We start from the raw sequence: 16,299 nt of genomic DNA on the forward strand, positions 1-16,299 counted from the left end.
AACGCACCACGCAGGTGTAAGTTCAGACATGTTGCGAAACACGGAGGGGGGTGAAGACACTCGCCTTAAACACATTTTCTAGAAAGCGGCGAATAATTTAACACAACACCCAGCTAATATGAGGAGATTAAAAACATTAAAAGCCAAAGTCCTTTTTTTTTTTACCAAGACCATAATCTGAATACAGACGTAAATTGACACTAACGTAAATTGTTCTCCACAACTTCTAAAAATGGTACGACCCGTTTGGCGATCGTGTTATCGCAATGTTTGTTAATGTTCAACAGTTTCTCTGGTTTGCTATAAAAACTCGAGCATTCTCATCTTCCAGCTTGGAAATGTATACTAACCTACATAATTATACACGAAACATAAGTCGACAATAATAACATGTTACTGACAGTTTCCATGTTTCTTGGAACACTGGTTCGTTCTACAGGTGCAGGAATGTGGGTCAAGCTTTTAAAGTCCCTAGTCGTTTAAAACATATTTTGATTTATGTCATTGGTCTATTTGAAATAAAAATTCCCTATGACAGAAACAGAACGTAATGAAACTGGCAGTCAGGTGACTGACAGTCACCACATTGGTATTTGCTGACCTCCAGTGGAGGTAAATTAGTCAGACAGAAACCAAGGAACAATTTCGTTTCAGAGAGAAGCTTGCACCTTTCAAATAGTAAATATTTGTTAAAGCTGTCAGTATAAACCTAGAAAATGATCTCTGGCTCCATCGGTTACCTCTGATATGGCTTTTAGGAAACCACCGCACCCGAGGAAGAACAACCCATCAGGTGTTACCAAGCGATAATATGGCAAATATTTCAAAATGGATCATTTTTTACAAAGATTTTCCCCCCTGTGTGGAACAAATAACATTTGATTATAGCCGTCTGTTTACTCAGCAGTAAACCATATAAGGCATATGTAACAAAAATTTAGACACTTATGTGGGTGCTGCTGTCTTAGTTAGCAGCAGAGTTCAATTGAGCTACACGCTACGACACTTAGCACCTGTTTTAGTCCCGTTTTTATTGTCTCGAGTTGTCTTATATATGGTTGTCAAACGTCAGGCCGAGGCAGGCCCACCCGCCCGCTTGTAGGGAGGCGTGGTACGAACGAAGCCAAGTATGATAAAAGAGCTAACTATGTTGATTCATGTTCAGACTTGACGCCTCTGCTTTGCCTAAACGGTAAGAAGACGCAATCTATGTTTGCTTTACGCCAGCAGAATTTAGAGACCATATCTGTTTATTTTTATTCTTTCATTCTTTCTTAACATGTCGGGGACATTTTGCATCCTTCTGTTATCGCTGGTGGTTTTTCCAGTTTGTCTGCTTTTTCTTTGTAATCAAACTGTGACCAGTTTAGTTCAAGTCCAATGACGTGCAAAAAAGCAAAAGCAGGGTGAAAAGTGGTTTTATATTTATAGATGTATGTATGTATACATTATATAGCTGGAGGAAAAAAAGCAGTGTTCATTGATGACGGCGACGCTCCCCTACCAGGAATTTTATTTCATCACACGCTGTTCACTTTTAGTCTCGATGAGCCGAGGAGATGCACTTTGAAAGATAACCATTCCTTAAAGGAGTAAATTAGAATCCAATTTTAACAGTACCTCAACGGGGGTCAATCCAGTTTTACGGCAGAGTGGATAGAAGAAGCACACGTAAATATAGAAAAAAAATTAAAAATAAGAATGAGCAGCTTCCATGAACACGAAAGCTCTATAATTGTATCGACGCTAGATCACAAATGGCATTGCTTTGGATCTCATGAGGTCATGCTGGTGTACCTAATGATGTGAACCGCGTCCGTTAGCGCTGACCAAGCTAGCCCGGATGGCGTACTCCACCGGGACTCTGGCACAAGGCTGCTTCGGCAAAGTGTACCGAGAGAAGTACGACGACACCTGGGCCGCCATTAAGAAGGTTCCCCAGCACCTCATCAGCAGGAAGGACCTGGAGAGAGAGTGTGAAGTGTACAAGTGAGCAGTGGGGCGACTAAACGACGACAGTTTCAGTTGCAAAGCAGCCATAATGGTAAAAAGCCGGTTTTGTTTTCTTGGCAGCAAAGCCCATCACCCAAACATTGTCAAGCTTCTGGGCAACATCAACCTGAAAGATGGCAAATGGATCATTCCGCTAGAGTTCATCTTCGGCGAGGACCTGGAGACCACCATATTTAAGTCGGCAAAGTCCAAAATACAGGTGAGCGCGCTAACCAATTTCACGCCATCTCATTCGAGATTGGACACCTTAAAAGCTGCACTTCTCGTGGACCGGATTCAAGAATGGAACGGGCCGTTTGTGGCCCACGGACCGTTGCTTTATCCTCCTTGATCTAATGACTACTGGTCTGAAATTTTGTTTTTGATCACACCATGCTAATTCCACACATGTAAATGAATTCAAGCCCAAGGAAGGAAAAGCAGGTTTTGCAGTAGACACCTGGTCTATACTCTTCCGCTCTGTCATCATTGGCTTTGTGTTTGTTTGTTTTACAGCTGACGCCAGCAAATCGAGGCAAAATCATTGTAGGCATGTGCGAGGGCCTTCTACACCTCCACTGTTATGATATTGTCCATCAAGACCTCAAGCCTGAAAACATCATGGTGGGTGTCAAAATGACCTAGATAAGACTAAGGATGTCAAAATGATCTGGATAAGATGAAGGATTTAATTGCATACAGCAAAAGCAGCATACCAGAGGTTGCTTAAAGACTCTGAGCTTCTCACTTAGTCATTCTCTGCTCTAAGCAAATAGGAACAATAGTGACGAATGTGACGGGCCCATTAGAACACCAAATCAGGAAAAAAGACTTACCTAAGCGTTTCTCGGCCTCCAGGTGGAACACAACACAAACCGAGCCGTGATCATCGACCTGGGCCTGGCCAAGTTCTTCCGGCGCGGCCTCAACTCGGCCGTGGACATGGGCAACGAGGCCTACTCGGCCCCCGAGGTGCTGCAGCGCCACAGCCAGCGGGACCAGCGCTCGGACGTGTGGGCCATGGGCAAAATCATCGCCGAGCTTTGCGCCCGCGTCCGGCTGCACACCCCCAGCGTGTGCCCGGCCAAAATCCAGGAGGTGATGGCCAAGCAGCCCTACTGCCAGGCCGTGTGCAGGATGGTGGAGAGCAACCCCACCCTGAGGGCCTCCATGGTGGGCGTCATCGGCGACATAAGGAGGGCCGTCGGAAGTCTGGGGCACCTAGCGCCGCCGCAGACGCGTGTCAGGACCCGGTCGGCATCACCGGGTCGGAGGGGAGCGTCACCGGGTCGGAGGGGAGCGTCTCCAGGTCGGAGAGGAGCGTCACCGGGTCGGAGAGGAGCGTCTCCATACAACAATGAGCGGCAAGGTGCATAAAGCGTCAATGGAAGTGGATTGGAGTCAAATACAACTGAACAACTATTGGCGGTATCACACTTTGAGAATGACTGACAGTCGTTTGCCTTTTTTCAGCACACTCTCCAATGAACAAGCGTGGATCCCCGCTGGGGTGGGAGCGCACCCCTCGACCGGACATTAAACTCGTCCACCGCGGCCCCAGACAACCGCGTTCGCTCTCACCTCAGAAGATCCAAGCGCTAGCAGGTGGCGGCGGTGGCGGCGCACTGGAGCTGTCCAAGGACATGATGAAGATGGGCTTGTTCCAGGATGCCACCCGCGGCCTGCCACGCCAGCTGCCCACCACCGGCCGAGTGATGGTGCGCTGCTTTGAGGAGAAGAACGGAGAGGTAGGGAGGTGGGCGCAGAAAGAAGTGGTCACGCGCGACGGCAAAATCGTCAAGTACAACGACGTGACATTCAACAGCTCATAGTCGATGCGAATGATCAAGTTTCAATCTTTTTTACAGTATATAACCAAAGAACCACCAATGACTGTGAACCAGTTAGCTCTTTTGTACTTTCAGTTGTATTTCTCTTGATTTTTTGGTGTGATTTCTGTACAGTGCATAGCTTTAGCTAACCTGTCATGGTTTTGTTGCAGGTTGAACCTTTATTTGAACGCTTCTGCCCCCCTTTTAGCCCCTTGTGTCACTGCTGACTTTATATGTCAACTTTGGGTTTGTATTCACTGAAAAATCTGCTGATTTCGTACGTACAGTCCAAAAGTAGTGTCTTGGCGTCATCTGGTGGCAACTTGGTGCCTAGCAATTATAATTGTTGAGCCACTAAAACTTGTGCCATTTATATGCAATTGTAAAGCTTTCTTTTAATTTCATTTTGCAATTTGCAGCAGGACTCGGTGAATGTCTCTCTTGATTGTATTTTATAACACGACTGTATTTTAACTATGTGGAAGACATTGTGAGTCCTCTGTGAAAAGTGTGCTATAAAATAGACTTATTCACTGAATATTTGTTCGACAGCTTCGTCATTGCCCTGACACATCAAGTTCAACACCGTCATTTGAATAGTCGATTTATTACACAATTTAAGGCCACTCGAGTGCGGTGAACAAACACGCACGCGTGTGCACACACGCACAAACACCAACAGAGCAAGCTAACAGTACCCTATTCCAGTAGAAACCTGCAAAGTCACAAAAAAATAATAATAATAAAGCAACGACGTTCCTCACCAGATTTTCTGATGTCACTTTTTACAGCGTGCTGACCTGCTAACACGCACAGTGGCTTCATTATGCTGCCGAGGCCAAATCAAATCACGATTCGTGATCGAAATGTGGAGGATTTTCCCATGATCTTTGATAGCCATCTCAAGGTTCTTGTGAGCTCTTTGTTTTTTTCCTTTTTCTCTAACCCAATGAGCATTCTAGGACAAGGACCTTCAGCTGAACATCAAGGAAATGGTCTAAATGCTCGAAAAACTTTCCATACCAGCTGGTACGCGTGCTGCGTGCGTGACAGATACTCTTTGGTTGGCGGCTTCCTGAGACGCTGATTACAACATAGTGGATTAAGATAAAAAAATAAGATGATCTCGTATGAGCACGCTGGTGTGTGTTTGATGTGTGTGCTTGGTGGGGCTAATGGCAAAGAGCACATGGTGGACATTTACTGCATGAAAGGAAGGCGAGTTATTTGCCGTCACCAGGTTCAAAATACAACAAACGGAAAATCAAAAATATATATTTTCAGAAAATGTATATATTGTTTTGATAGTTGAGATGTTTTTTTTTTCTTTTTAAACGAAGAAGCATTCTTTTCAAGTTTCTCAGAGTAGAAAAAAATAGTTTGAAAAATATCCTTCAAAAAAGTAAAGTGGTTCAGACTTGATTTACATTTTTGTGTTGAATGGGTATCACATAATTCCTTCAGGGATCACTACTGATATAATAAAATAAAACAATTTGTATGATTGATCGATTTTTAAAAAGTTAACGGCTGCACAGATCCATACAATTTTTGTTTGTCATTTTTTTAAGTTTGTCTGCTATTTTTTGCGATTATTTTTCATTTTATTATACAAATTGAAGTGTTCTTAGGGAAATGCTGTTTAAATTGGATTTTTTTTTTAACTGAAATAGTTTTTTTCTTCTGACCTTTGGTCACCATCTTCTGTCATACCCATTGAACAGAAAAAGTAAATGATGAAGGCTTGCGCGCTTAACCGTCAAGATCACCTTTCGATATGAAATGTGTAATTAAATGGTCCACGATATGCTTGTTAAGTATTGATTATCTCAAAAACTTGTAAACTGGGCCGTATCCTTTGACTGTATCAGCATCATGCTCACTCAAAGCAAAAAAAAAAAAAGTCACTCGGGCGATCAATAGCAGAAGATAGGACTGAGCAAATATTGGAAGGCATCAAAAGGTTTGAGCAGCGAGCACGTGGCGGCGCCGTCGATAAACTCACAGAGTCCAGCACGACACAGAAAGCTGATATCATTTTTCGAAGAAAAGAAAAAAAATATATCTATATATGTGCCTAGTCCGCCAGGACAAATGAGGCGCTATTTTTCAGTTTTGAGAGAGGCAGCCTTGGAAGAGGCCTTGGCAGAGATTGGGACACTGGGCGGGGGGGGCTGCTGCACCAGGTGCAGCCCGGCCTCGGTGCCGATGTTGACCGTGATGTTGGTGTAGAGTGGGAGGTACTCCCGTGACAGAACTTGGTATTCGGCCGTGTTCATACCGTCTAGCTTCCACGTCTGACGCGTCTTTGCCAGCATGTTGAACCTGGAAGCACACGGGGAAAATGAGTCGTCATCTAATGAAACTTTCATGGGTTCAAAGAAGAATCTTGAACATGAATTTATTCGGATAACCATCTACCTTTTTGGGTTGACATCGTTGCCCTTGTCCAGCTTGTGTTTGATCATCTTGTAGCGGCCCACCTTCAGGGACGGCCGCGTGATGGACATTCCCGCCAGAGACACTCTGGGAAGAAGAAGGAGGAGAAAGCACGCGTCACAGGAATGCGCCATTTGAAAATGGGAGGCCTTACCTGATGCCGATGTCGTCGTCCTCGCCGCCCCAGCCCCAGTAGTTGTTGGGAAAGCCGTTCATTTTGAGGTAGTGGAGAGGCGTGAGAGCCGACACTCCTCCGAAGTACATCGAATATGGAAGCCTGCGGGGCAAGTACAACGCAAAACATCATTTGAGACCATTACACTAACCTGTTCGTGGGGGAATAAAAAGGTCCTTTGGTCCAATTTAGTACAATGGACTGAAAATTCTAATTGAATAGAAACTGATGTTTCAATATTAAACTGAGTTTTTTTTTGTTTGACTTTTGTCCACTTGCAACCACTCGTGTGTTTTATTGCCGTACTGTATCTGAAAAGGCAACTTCTAAAGAAAGAAATTGCTGAAGTGAATGTTAAACGTCGATGTAGGTAAGGAAAATGTTGGGGCAGAGAATGGAGCCTTGAGGTACACCAGATGTGATCTCAAACTCTGACGTTGCATTTCCCATTGTCGCACTTTTGTCCGTATAGGAAACCGTTCGAGCAATATAATGAGAAGCAGCATATACGAGACACGCTTTGAAATATCGTCGTAAAACGCGGGAACGCGTGCACCGCATTCAACACGAGCAACAATGGAGACTCACTTGTAGCCAAACTTGTCCATGGCAATGGCGGCATGCTTGGGGTTGGAGTCGCACACGTATGTGTTGCGGTCATCCTCTGGGATGAGATCCACATCGTGGAAAAACAGGCAGTCCCAGTCCTCCTCGCGCATGGCCTCGCGGAAGCCGGCGTTCATCAGCTTGGCCCGGTTAAACGTGTAATTGCCCGCCTGCGCACGGGATACAAATTCAAAAGAATTTAGGGAATGGAAGACGGACGGCAAATTCAAAAATGCTCTTTTGGGGGACAAAAGAAAAATAAGCGGACGGACCTGGTGAATAATATAGATGCCGTAGTTGAGCTGCTGACGCTGCAGGAATGGGTGCAGGTAGTAGAGCAAGAACTTAAGATGATGCTCGCGGTGGCGGTGCGGAATGACCACGGCCGTGCGGTGACGCGCCTCGCAGTCGGGCGGTCGGTAGCGCCCGCCGCGTTCCACCAGCGGGTTCTTGCGGCGCACCTCGGCCAGCGTGAGGCCCGATTGGAAGCTGACGTGGATCGGCCCGGCTGAAATCAGATTGGGCTGTATTATGATATTATATATGTCGGCTGAGATCATTTGAAAATGTAACAAGAGTTCAGCGAAAAGCCAATTTGTCCATTTAACACAACACAAGCAAGAGATAGATTTTTCATCGCAAATGTGTCTTCACAACTTGTGCAAATAGTTGACAAACACGCACACACACACACACTACGCTTTCAAGGTAATCCAGCTCGTTTGCTTTTGGTGTGACTGATAAGGAAATACGTCCATGTTCAGGCAACAATATTTTGCAAAAAGCAAACATTAACAAGGATCAGGATGTTAAAGGTTGTGTGTGACAAGTGTGTGGCAGGGCACGCAGGAAATCAAACAAAAGGCGATATTAAACACGTCATCGATAAAGTGTTTGTTCCGGTGTAGAGCCTCATGGCATGTCCGCCGAGAAGAAACCTGAAACTCTGGAAAACAAGTTTGTCTTCTGAAAGCTGGAATTTCAGTTGGCGCAACTAAAGGAATTTATTTTGGTAACAAGCTGATTGTCTGTCATCTTAACTCGCTTGTGAAGTAGGAGTCTTAAGGCTTGGCGCTAAAAGTTTAAGGAATGAAATAAATAAATGAAATCATAATTCAATTAAAAAAACAACAACAATCCTGTTACTTCTTTGAAACTGAAAAAAGTCAATTGACATCAATATTTAGAGAAGAACCCACAAGATGTTTTTGGCACTCACCTAAGAGAGGAGACTTCTTGGGACAGTAGTAGACGTCTCCATTTTTCTGCGCCTTGGACAGGCCAGACAGGTTGGCGTACACGTCGTTCACCGGCACGTCGGCGGCCGTGTGGTTCCGAGGCGCCGCCACCGCGCCGGGGTCTGGCTTGCGGAAGATACGTATGAAGTAGCTGACCCTCTTGTGGTAGCCCTCCCGGGACAGTAGCGCCATGACCACCAGCTGGATGCCCAGGAACATGAACAAGTAACGCCATTTGGACTGTAGAGTGATCATGGTGGTTATGGAAGTGAGGCCACGTGGAGAAGGAAGGAAGGGAGTGGAGTGGAGTGGAGTGGAGGATTGTCAGCGAGTTGGTGCTTAGGTCATAATCGACCCTAATGTCAAGTCCAAGAGTAGAAAAATAGTTCCAAAAAACTAAGAAAGGCACTTTTGGTGGGCTTTCACTCTGCGAGACCACCAAACAGATGAATAGCAAAGATATTCCAAGCGAGAAGAAAAAAAAAAAGAAGTTATTCATCCATTGCTCAGCGCATTCCTCGCTGCGGCTTAGGTTTGTTCCAAAAATTTCAAAAAGGGACTTTGGGTCCAAACTGCGAGTAGCGAAAGGGGGCGATGGCGCTGCCGCATGGTGTGCTGTTGAATTCCATGTCCTTCCGCAGGATGTCTTCACGCCGCTTCCTTGTGCCGCTGCCTCAGCCACTCGGCAGTAACGACGATGGTCGCCATGACAAAAGGCGCGGCACGTTTGGCAGGATTAAGGAGGCCGCCGCCGCCCACCTCGCTGCCTGATGGGGACGAGCGAGGGTGGGGTTTCGCGTGTCTGTTTGGGGGAAGTTCTGTGAACAAGAGATTCTCTCCACTATTGTTCTATTGTGACAGAGTGCTGCTGCTGCAGGGTAACGGCAACTGGTCCTACTGGGTGGACAGGAATAGGGTCACCAACAGGCTGAAAAACAAACGCACACAGCAAGGTATCAGTTACAATTTCAATAAAAACACTCAAACGTTCCTTGTAATAACATTGATTGCAATTTACTATCATTTTGTAGTCACGCTGATCACCTCCCATTTTTGGGCTATGAATAAAATGACCATTAAAAATGGACGAAGTGCCGCCCCACCGGTAGTTTGGCAAAACTGCTGACGTCAGCTTTTTTAAAAACCCGCCGAGGACTATTTCTCCCCGCTCGCGATACGAAACAATGCTCAATTGTGCGCAGAGCCAACAAACGGATTGTGTTTGTTTACACGGAGCGCTGGGCAGAGCAGTCGGCCGGACAGGCCCGACTGATCGCTGCCGGTGCAGATGCTGCCGGAACCTCACTCGGTGCCAACAAGTCAATTAGCGCTCGTTAAAAAGAGGCAGCCTCACGCAACTAATGCTAATCCCGTTTAATGTCAGACGCTTTAGCCGAGGAGCGAATAAATGACGGTGAGCACTCAATAAAATGTGACAAACTCATCTGGCCTCGACAAAGCCATAAATGAGGTTTTCCGGAGACGAGAGAGCGCTCAAGTCATCAACACACCACTTCTGGCTCGCTTGTCCACGCATCCGAGTCACCGCCACGACTTCCATCGTCTCTATTCGACCTCCGTGTGGACGACACTTGGTGGAGAGCAGGTATTTTCTGTTTGCCCGCGGGGCATTAATAATATACAGACCCACGAGTGGGCGCATGACGAGTGCTTTGGGTTAAATATAGCTCGTCGTCACTATTCACATCTCGAAAGGGATGACATAACGCACAGGACACACGAGGGGGGCAGGCCATTTACGTAGGTAGCGCTTTACTTCACGTCTAATTTTTTCATCTTGTAAAAAAAACAACAACTCAGATTACAATTTTAATCTTGCAGTGTCATTTCAATGTTTTTGCAGTGTGGCTCTTTCCTACTTAAACGCAAGTGCTAATCTCAAAGTAGCCTTGAGCAAACAGTTCTTACGCAACAGCCTTTGAATTTGAGAAGAACATGGGACAAATACAGAAACCCTTGGGACACAATAGAACGCAAGGCAAATTCACATTCAGAGTGCGTGCAAGTGAAATAACATGCAAACACGGGCCCGGAGTGCTGAAGCGGGACTGCAGAACAAACGCGTGCCAGCGGCCCCGCCATGGCAACCCATCTTGAGCCCGGCCCATTCATTATGGGCGCAGCTGGTACACGGCCGGCGCTCTCGGGAGAGCTACCGTCCGCCGGGACCAATGACGCTAAAACAAGAACTGGAGCGGCTCGTCGTGGAGACAACAGATGACTCCGGGAGGGGGTGAGGGGTCGGCGGGCCGCATCAACGCAAGGCTCAAGTCGAAAATATTCAGTCCGACCTCACAATTGTAACGCTCCGGGAGACATCAATAGTCTTGTGGTAATTATAGGCCATAAAAAGATGAAGAAAATAATAATGAAAAATGGAGAGGAGATAGTTTTCTTTGACATCACAGAGTGATCTCACTGTGCGCTCAAGGTTAGACTTGCAACTCATTAACCAAGATACTGCTACAAATGACATAGAAATTCACAAGTTGCGCATCATGTAAAACTTTGGAATATCACTAAATCTACAAGAGCTTCTCTGAGTGGCGAAACATACAATTATATGTAGACTTCGACAGTTACAATAATGATGGCTTTTTATATTTTTAACTAGACGTGAAACCGTGATTTGTCTCATCACAAAATATATACAATACAATAAACTCTCAAAATTATACAACTTACCAACTTTTGTCTCAAAAATACACCATTTGTGTTTTCCCTTTCAAAAAATTCTTTACTGTTACAACGAAGCTATTCCCCAAAATATTTTTCCCACCCCTCCTAATATTAAAACTTTTACCTGTAGTATATTACTATTCTTTTCTGCTAAAAGTACACGACTCTAATGATTTAAACCTGCAGCATGTTGATCCAAGTATCATATAAACATTTACGACGGAAAATACTGCCATATAAATGAATAACAAAACAAAGGGAATATTTTTGATCAAACTTCCTGATGTGTGGGCGACCTTTGTTGCACCAACAAGCCATTGAATGTAAATGAGCAGCAACCGACAACCATTTTTAAACCACTCGTGCTGGCCGCTCCGGTTTAAAAACTTTTTTCTCGCCAAAAAGTTAAGCTAGCCTCCGCTAGCTTCGCAGCTAAAAAATAATGCAAGTGCCACTTTTGGACATTTATGTCGTTTTTAAGAGGTCTTAGTCGCCAAACTTAAACAGTGTTACATACTGGCAAAAAAAAAAAATCCTTAAAACACGTGTTCATTTGAGGGAAAATGACTAAGTCAAGTAAACCCAAGCGGCAACCTGACAAAAACACAACCACCTTTTGGGGTTCCAACTACAGGGAGCCAAACCGAGACGAGCCGCCCCGGAGCGGCGTTAGCATGTAGCTCAGCTAAGCTAAACTAGCAGCTGTTTCGCCCCGCCCGCCTAGTTCGCACTTCAAATGCTTACCTCGGATGTCGGTCGACAGGCTCCAAACAGGAGTCCATGGTGGATGTTTTGCCGAAAAAAAGAGCTCGCTACGTGCTGGTGATATGTTTAAGAAGTTGAGGCTGACCGCGCGAGCTTTGTGCAGGCAGCAGCTGGAGAGTCACATCGACTGGGCTAAATAATGCCGTCGAGAAGCTGCGGCTGGAGGGTCGCCTGCTTGGTTCCTCCCCCTTTTTTTTAATCACACATCCTCATACGTGTTTTTTCCTACTGAATCATCTCGTGGATTAATAAAGTCTTTATATGTGTGATGCAAGTAAATGGGAAGTGTATATTGAAGTAAAATAAAGTGTAAAAAAAATGTTGGAGAAGTCAAACTGATAGCAGTAAAGTGGCCAAATCAAGTTTAGTGGGTTTTTCCGTGTGCAGTTCAATATGCGGGAAACCTCAATACGCCATCAACATCTGGTTTTGGAAACGCAAGAAAAGTTTAACTATAACACTTCTACTGTACTATAATGTACTTCCTAATGTGCTTTGGTGTGATATTTTAAACTTTTTATGCGCCAATTAAATGTAAATTACAATTCATTAAAACAGGCCGTAGTTTCATGAACGTGCCACGTTAATCCAATTCATGACCTCATATGGCAGCCCTACGCGTTAAAATTTGGGAAAGATTGACCGAATTAAAGTAGAATTTATTTTTGTTTTAAATTATGTGTATTGTTTACTTACTTGACATTTACAGTCCACCTTGAAAACAACATTTAATCTTACTCATTCAATGAGACACGCAACAACAGTCTTGACCTTCTGGGGGTCACAAAATCAATCCAGATAAAATGAAGACAAAGCCATATTCAGATTTTATGCAAAACATCTTTAATGGATATATCAGTCATATACTTGTATATGGATACAACCCGATTACTGATAAAGACTGACTGTTATTTTTCTGAACCAGAAGCGTGCCTGCCTGTACAAAAGAAAACGAACACACTTAATTGGGCACATGAGGCTCAATATTAGGCCTTATGCAGCAGTGACTTTGTTCAGTCCAAGAAAACAAAAATGAAAATGACACATGGCCGCTACAGACACAAACACATTTCTCTCATTCCTCTCTACTTGTAGAACTCGTGCTCCTGCTCGTCCTTTTTGATTACCGTCTTGTAGGCCTTCTCGAAGTCTTTAGCCAGGACGATGTAGCGGTTCTCGCGGACGGCCAACATGCCGGCCTTGGGATGCGGAAAAAAGAAATTGATATTGAGTCCGAGTTGATATTGACCAATGTTGATCGGCTTGCTCGGCTGCTCACCTCCTGGCAGATGGAGTTGATGTCTGCTCCGGAGATCTTGTCTGGTCGGGCCACGTCTGCAGAAGCTGTTAAGGATGCTCACAATGTATTTACGACAACCCGCGTGGTAAGGCCAAATATGAATAGTGCATAAACATGACAAAAAAAGGATACAGTCCTCTAGGTCCACCTCCTCAGAGAGGTTCATTTTGCTAGTGATGGTGGAGAAGATGAGACGCTTCTGCCGACGGTCGGGCAGCGGGAATTCGATCTTTCGGTCCAAGCGGCCGGGACGCAGCAAGGCCGGGTCCAATGTATCTGCTCTGTTGGTGGCCATGATCACCTGGGATGGTCAGAGCACCACGTTAGACACGTGTACGGGAATAAAAGGGAGTCTGGATTGGGAATTAGCTAAAAGCTTCCTCAGACAGCGTGCGTGTAGAGGGGGGGGGGGGGTAGAGATTTTGGCTCACCTTGACGTTGACATTCTGGTCAAAACCGTCCATCTGATTAAGCAGCTCCAGTAAAATTCTCTGCACTTCTCGGTCAGCTGCGTAGGGGAAAAACGACATGAGGGTTTTGTCTTCTTCAGAGCGGCGTTCCTCAATGACAGTTTGGTACCCCCAGTCTGCGCGTCGAATCGCTTGGTGGCGATGGCGTCTATCTCATCAATAAAGATGATGGCGGGCGCGTTCTCCTTGGCCAAGCGAAAGACGTCGCGCACCATGCGGGGGCCCTCACCCAGGTACTTCTGCACAAACTCGGAGCCCACCACGCGGATGAACGCCGCTGCACGAGAGAGGAGAGGACAATTGCTTTTGAGACATGAGAAAGCCTTCTGACCAAAAAAAAAAAAAAAAAAAGCAACCCTCAGGTGGTACTTGAGGTTAAAAGATGGACGGCCACTGCTTAATGTGTGTACACACCTGTTGTATGGTGTGCCACAGCTTTGGCCAACATGGTCTTGCCGCATCCTGGTGGTCCATACATGAGGACTCCTCTGGGCGGGTCGATGCCAATCTGTGTGACGGAAAGAAAATTCTTGGTTGGTTTCTTGATGTTGTAGTGTGTGTGTGTGTGTGTGTGCATGTGTGTGACCTGCTTATAGAGCTCAAAGTGCGTGAGTGGAAGCTCCACCGCCTCCCTGACTTCCTGCTTCTGGATGTCCATTCCTCCGATGTCAGCGTACATCACGTCAGGTTTCTGGTCTACAGGCACAAATAGAAAAAAAAAAAGACAAATTAGCCACTGCCTGTCACTTAGTGGCTGCTTTTATTATGGTAGGTTTGTACTTCCTGTTAAGAGAAGTTGGCCATGTGGCTGGTTTTATTTTGGCAGATTAATTATTCCCATTGGAGATGAGCGCTTGAGAATGTACAGCTGGTTTTATTTTGAAAGGATTCTACTTCCTGTCGGGAACCAGCGTCTGCTGCTAACTTGATTCGGGAAGGTTTCTATTTCCTGTTACCCATCTGCTTTAGGCGCTCAACGTCTGCGTGTTGGCTGCCATATTAGCTTTGGGCTAGCTGTTCAACGGCTCGTCCTTCCGTGAGCGGTCCCCATACCTGAGGTGAGCATCATGATGCTGCTGTCGGCCTCGGGGGGAAGGACGTCCACGAGGGCGTTGCTGTGTTTGTGCAGAGCCACCGAGGCGTTGGGTTTCAGCAACTCCCGGTCGATGGTGCTCAGGATGCGCACATAGTAGTTGGAACCTGGGGGAGCAAAGGTGGGATGCTCGATAAAGAATTCATGAGTAAAATGTTTGTAACAGCGGTGACTTCATTTTGATCACTCCTCTTTTAGAATCAAAATGGATAGAAACACTGGAAACAAAAAGTGTGCCAGCCTTTTTTGTTTTCTATTCTATCGTTTGACAGAGATCTCTTCTTTGCGTTCTTACCCGTAGTGGAGCCAACGATGGCCGTGTTCTGGTCGACGGCTTCCAGGAACTGCCCGATGACGAGTGGGATGCTCTGTATCCGCTTCACCTCCTCCTGTGCATGGAGGAACTCCTTCTTCAGGTTCTTCTGCTCATCCTTGATGTACTCCTCTTGCACTTCCAGGAACTCCAGCTCCTGCTGCAGCTTCTGCAAACACACACACGTTAACCGACAAATAAGAGAACATTCGTTTTTAGCAGGTTTCTATTTCCTGTTGGAGATTATTTTCTTTCATTCCTATAGTGTAAATTCAGCCTAAGATTGATGGCTTCTGACCTTGTATCTGCTGTAAAGGTCCTCCAGGTCCTCTGGTTCTGGTGCCAGGAAGGACAGACCGGTCTGCGGTCGGGAGTTCAAGATTGCCGGAATTTCCTCCTTTCAGCGGGGGAAAACACACAGTGAAACAAATGAGCAATTTTCCCCTTGTCTTTTGCAACCATCTGTTTTTATTATTTTCAAGGGTGAGCAGCAAAGAAAGTCATAGTTCCCAGGGCGGTAGTTTTCACAAAGACAAAGCACTTATTTCCATATCATCTGGCCATCATGACATTTTTATTTTGCAGGGGTCGATACAAGTAAATACTGGTGGGAAATGTTTAATGGTTTGTTTGGTATATGAAGAAATGAAACAAATGCGAGAAGGGAAACAAAACAAAGGGTAAAAGTTGTTTTGAATAATGACATTGTCACTGTTTTTTTTTCTGAAAGAGCAAATATATTGTATTTGAGTAATCAATATCTTGCAGGCCAAGCTCTAGCAAATACTTAAATAATCATTCCATAAATCAATTTGAAATGAACATTTGTCCACGTTAACAAGCTACAAGAGGCGCTAGCTGATAGCAAGCTTCATTTGACAGCATGGAAAACGAACAAATTCCCATTTTCCCACTTATAAACCAACAAATATAATCTGGACTAGATCAGTTGCAAATGGAAAACATTGTGTTTGTGTCATTAAATCAACGCAAAATAAACAATTAACACAATGCTAACGCTAGCGGCTAACTTGTCTGACATTGCGATCGCCCAGAATGAATTGGCAGCTTTACGTTTTGGACATTGAAAACAGAATATGAGGCAAAAAGGAGAGCGGGGAGAACACAAACAGACATTGACTATTTAACGCTTTAACGTGTGCAATGAAGCCATCGAAGCGAGGTCAATGTAAGCACAATACAAGAAAAGTGACGAATTCATACCGGGCTCTTTTCGACAGCCATAGTATCGTCCATGTTGGATTCTGCCGCTGATTAGCGTCGTGACGTCATAGTTCGACGTAAAAGAGGCTTGTGGGTGATGTAGTCTCGCAACGTCACGTCAAATTTGGAAACATAACCTGGGGTACTGTAAC

General features: G+C 45.2%; 3 protein-coding genes across 5 annotated transcripts; 1 reads left to right on the forward strand and 2 right to left on the reverse strand.

Moving 5' to 3' along the window:
- Positions 1-78: 78 nt before the first annotated feature.
- On the forward strand, positions 79-4,362 carry LOC148391572 (uncharacterized). 2 transcript variants are annotated; one of them, XM_088386534.1, is made up of 6 exons: positions 79-205; positions 1,824-1,989; positions 2,074-2,212; positions 2,509-2,616; positions 2,851-3,361; positions 3,466-4,362. In XM_088386534.1, exons 2-6 carry the CDS (start codon positions 1,844-1,846, stop codon positions 3,822-3,824), a joined length of 1,263 nt encoding a protein of 420 aa, XP_088242660.1. In that variant the 5' UTR covers positions 79-205; positions 1,824-1,843; the 3' UTR covers positions 3,825-4,362. The 2 variants fall into 2 exon arrangements, with proteins under 2 accessions (XP_088242660.1, XP_088242659.1); XM_088386533.1 differs by lacking the exon at positions 79-205 and adding an exon at positions 1,106-1,192.
- Positions 4,363-4,412: 50 nt separating this feature from the next.
- On the reverse strand, positions 4,413-11,936 carry LOC148391573 (beta-1,4-galactosyltransferase 3). 2 transcript variants are annotated; one of them, XM_088386535.1, is made up of 7 exons: positions 11,727-11,936; positions 8,264-9,210; positions 7,317-7,552; positions 7,027-7,214; positions 6,418-6,540; positions 6,246-6,350; positions 4,413-6,149 (listed from the first exon to the last, which is right to left on the reverse strand). In XM_088386535.1, the coding sequence occupies exons 2-7, from the start codon at positions 8,535-8,537 to the stop codon at positions 5,927-5,929; spliced, it is 1,149 nt and encodes a 382-aa protein (XP_088242661.1). In that variant the 5' UTR covers positions 8,538-9,210; positions 11,727-11,936; the 3' UTR covers positions 4,413-5,926. The 2 variants fall into 2 exon arrangements, with proteins under 2 accessions (XP_088242661.1, XP_088242662.1); XM_088386536.1 differs by lacking the exon at positions 11,727-11,936 and adding an exon at positions 9,794-9,912.
- A 631-nt stretch (positions 11,937-12,567) lies between these two features.
- On the reverse strand, positions 12,568-16,285 carry psmc4 (proteasome 26S subunit, ATPase 4). The gene is made up of 11 exons (XM_088386622.1): positions 16,148-16,285; positions 15,222-15,320; positions 14,906-15,092; positions 14,571-14,717; positions 14,104-14,213; positions 13,932-14,025; positions 13,627-13,794; positions 13,479-13,555; positions 13,180-13,348; positions 13,027-13,082; positions 12,568-12,946 (listed from the first exon to the last, which is right to left on the reverse strand). The coding sequence occupies exons 1-11, from the start codon at positions 16,178-16,180 to the stop codon at positions 12,833-12,835; spliced, it is 1,254 nt and encodes a 417-aa protein (XP_088242748.1). The 5' UTR covers positions 16,181-16,285; the 3' UTR covers positions 12,568-12,832.
- Positions 16,286-16,299: the final 14 nt, after the last annotated feature.

Source organism: Syngnathus floridae, chromosome 10 (assembly GCF_059516105.1).
Source record: "Syngnathus floridae isolate MCC-2025c chromosome 10, RoL_Sflo_1.0, whole genome shotgun sequence".
NCBI classification, from domain to species: domain Eukaryota; kingdom Metazoa; phylum Chordata; class Actinopteri; order Syngnathiformes; family Syngnathidae; genus Syngnathus; species Syngnathus floridae.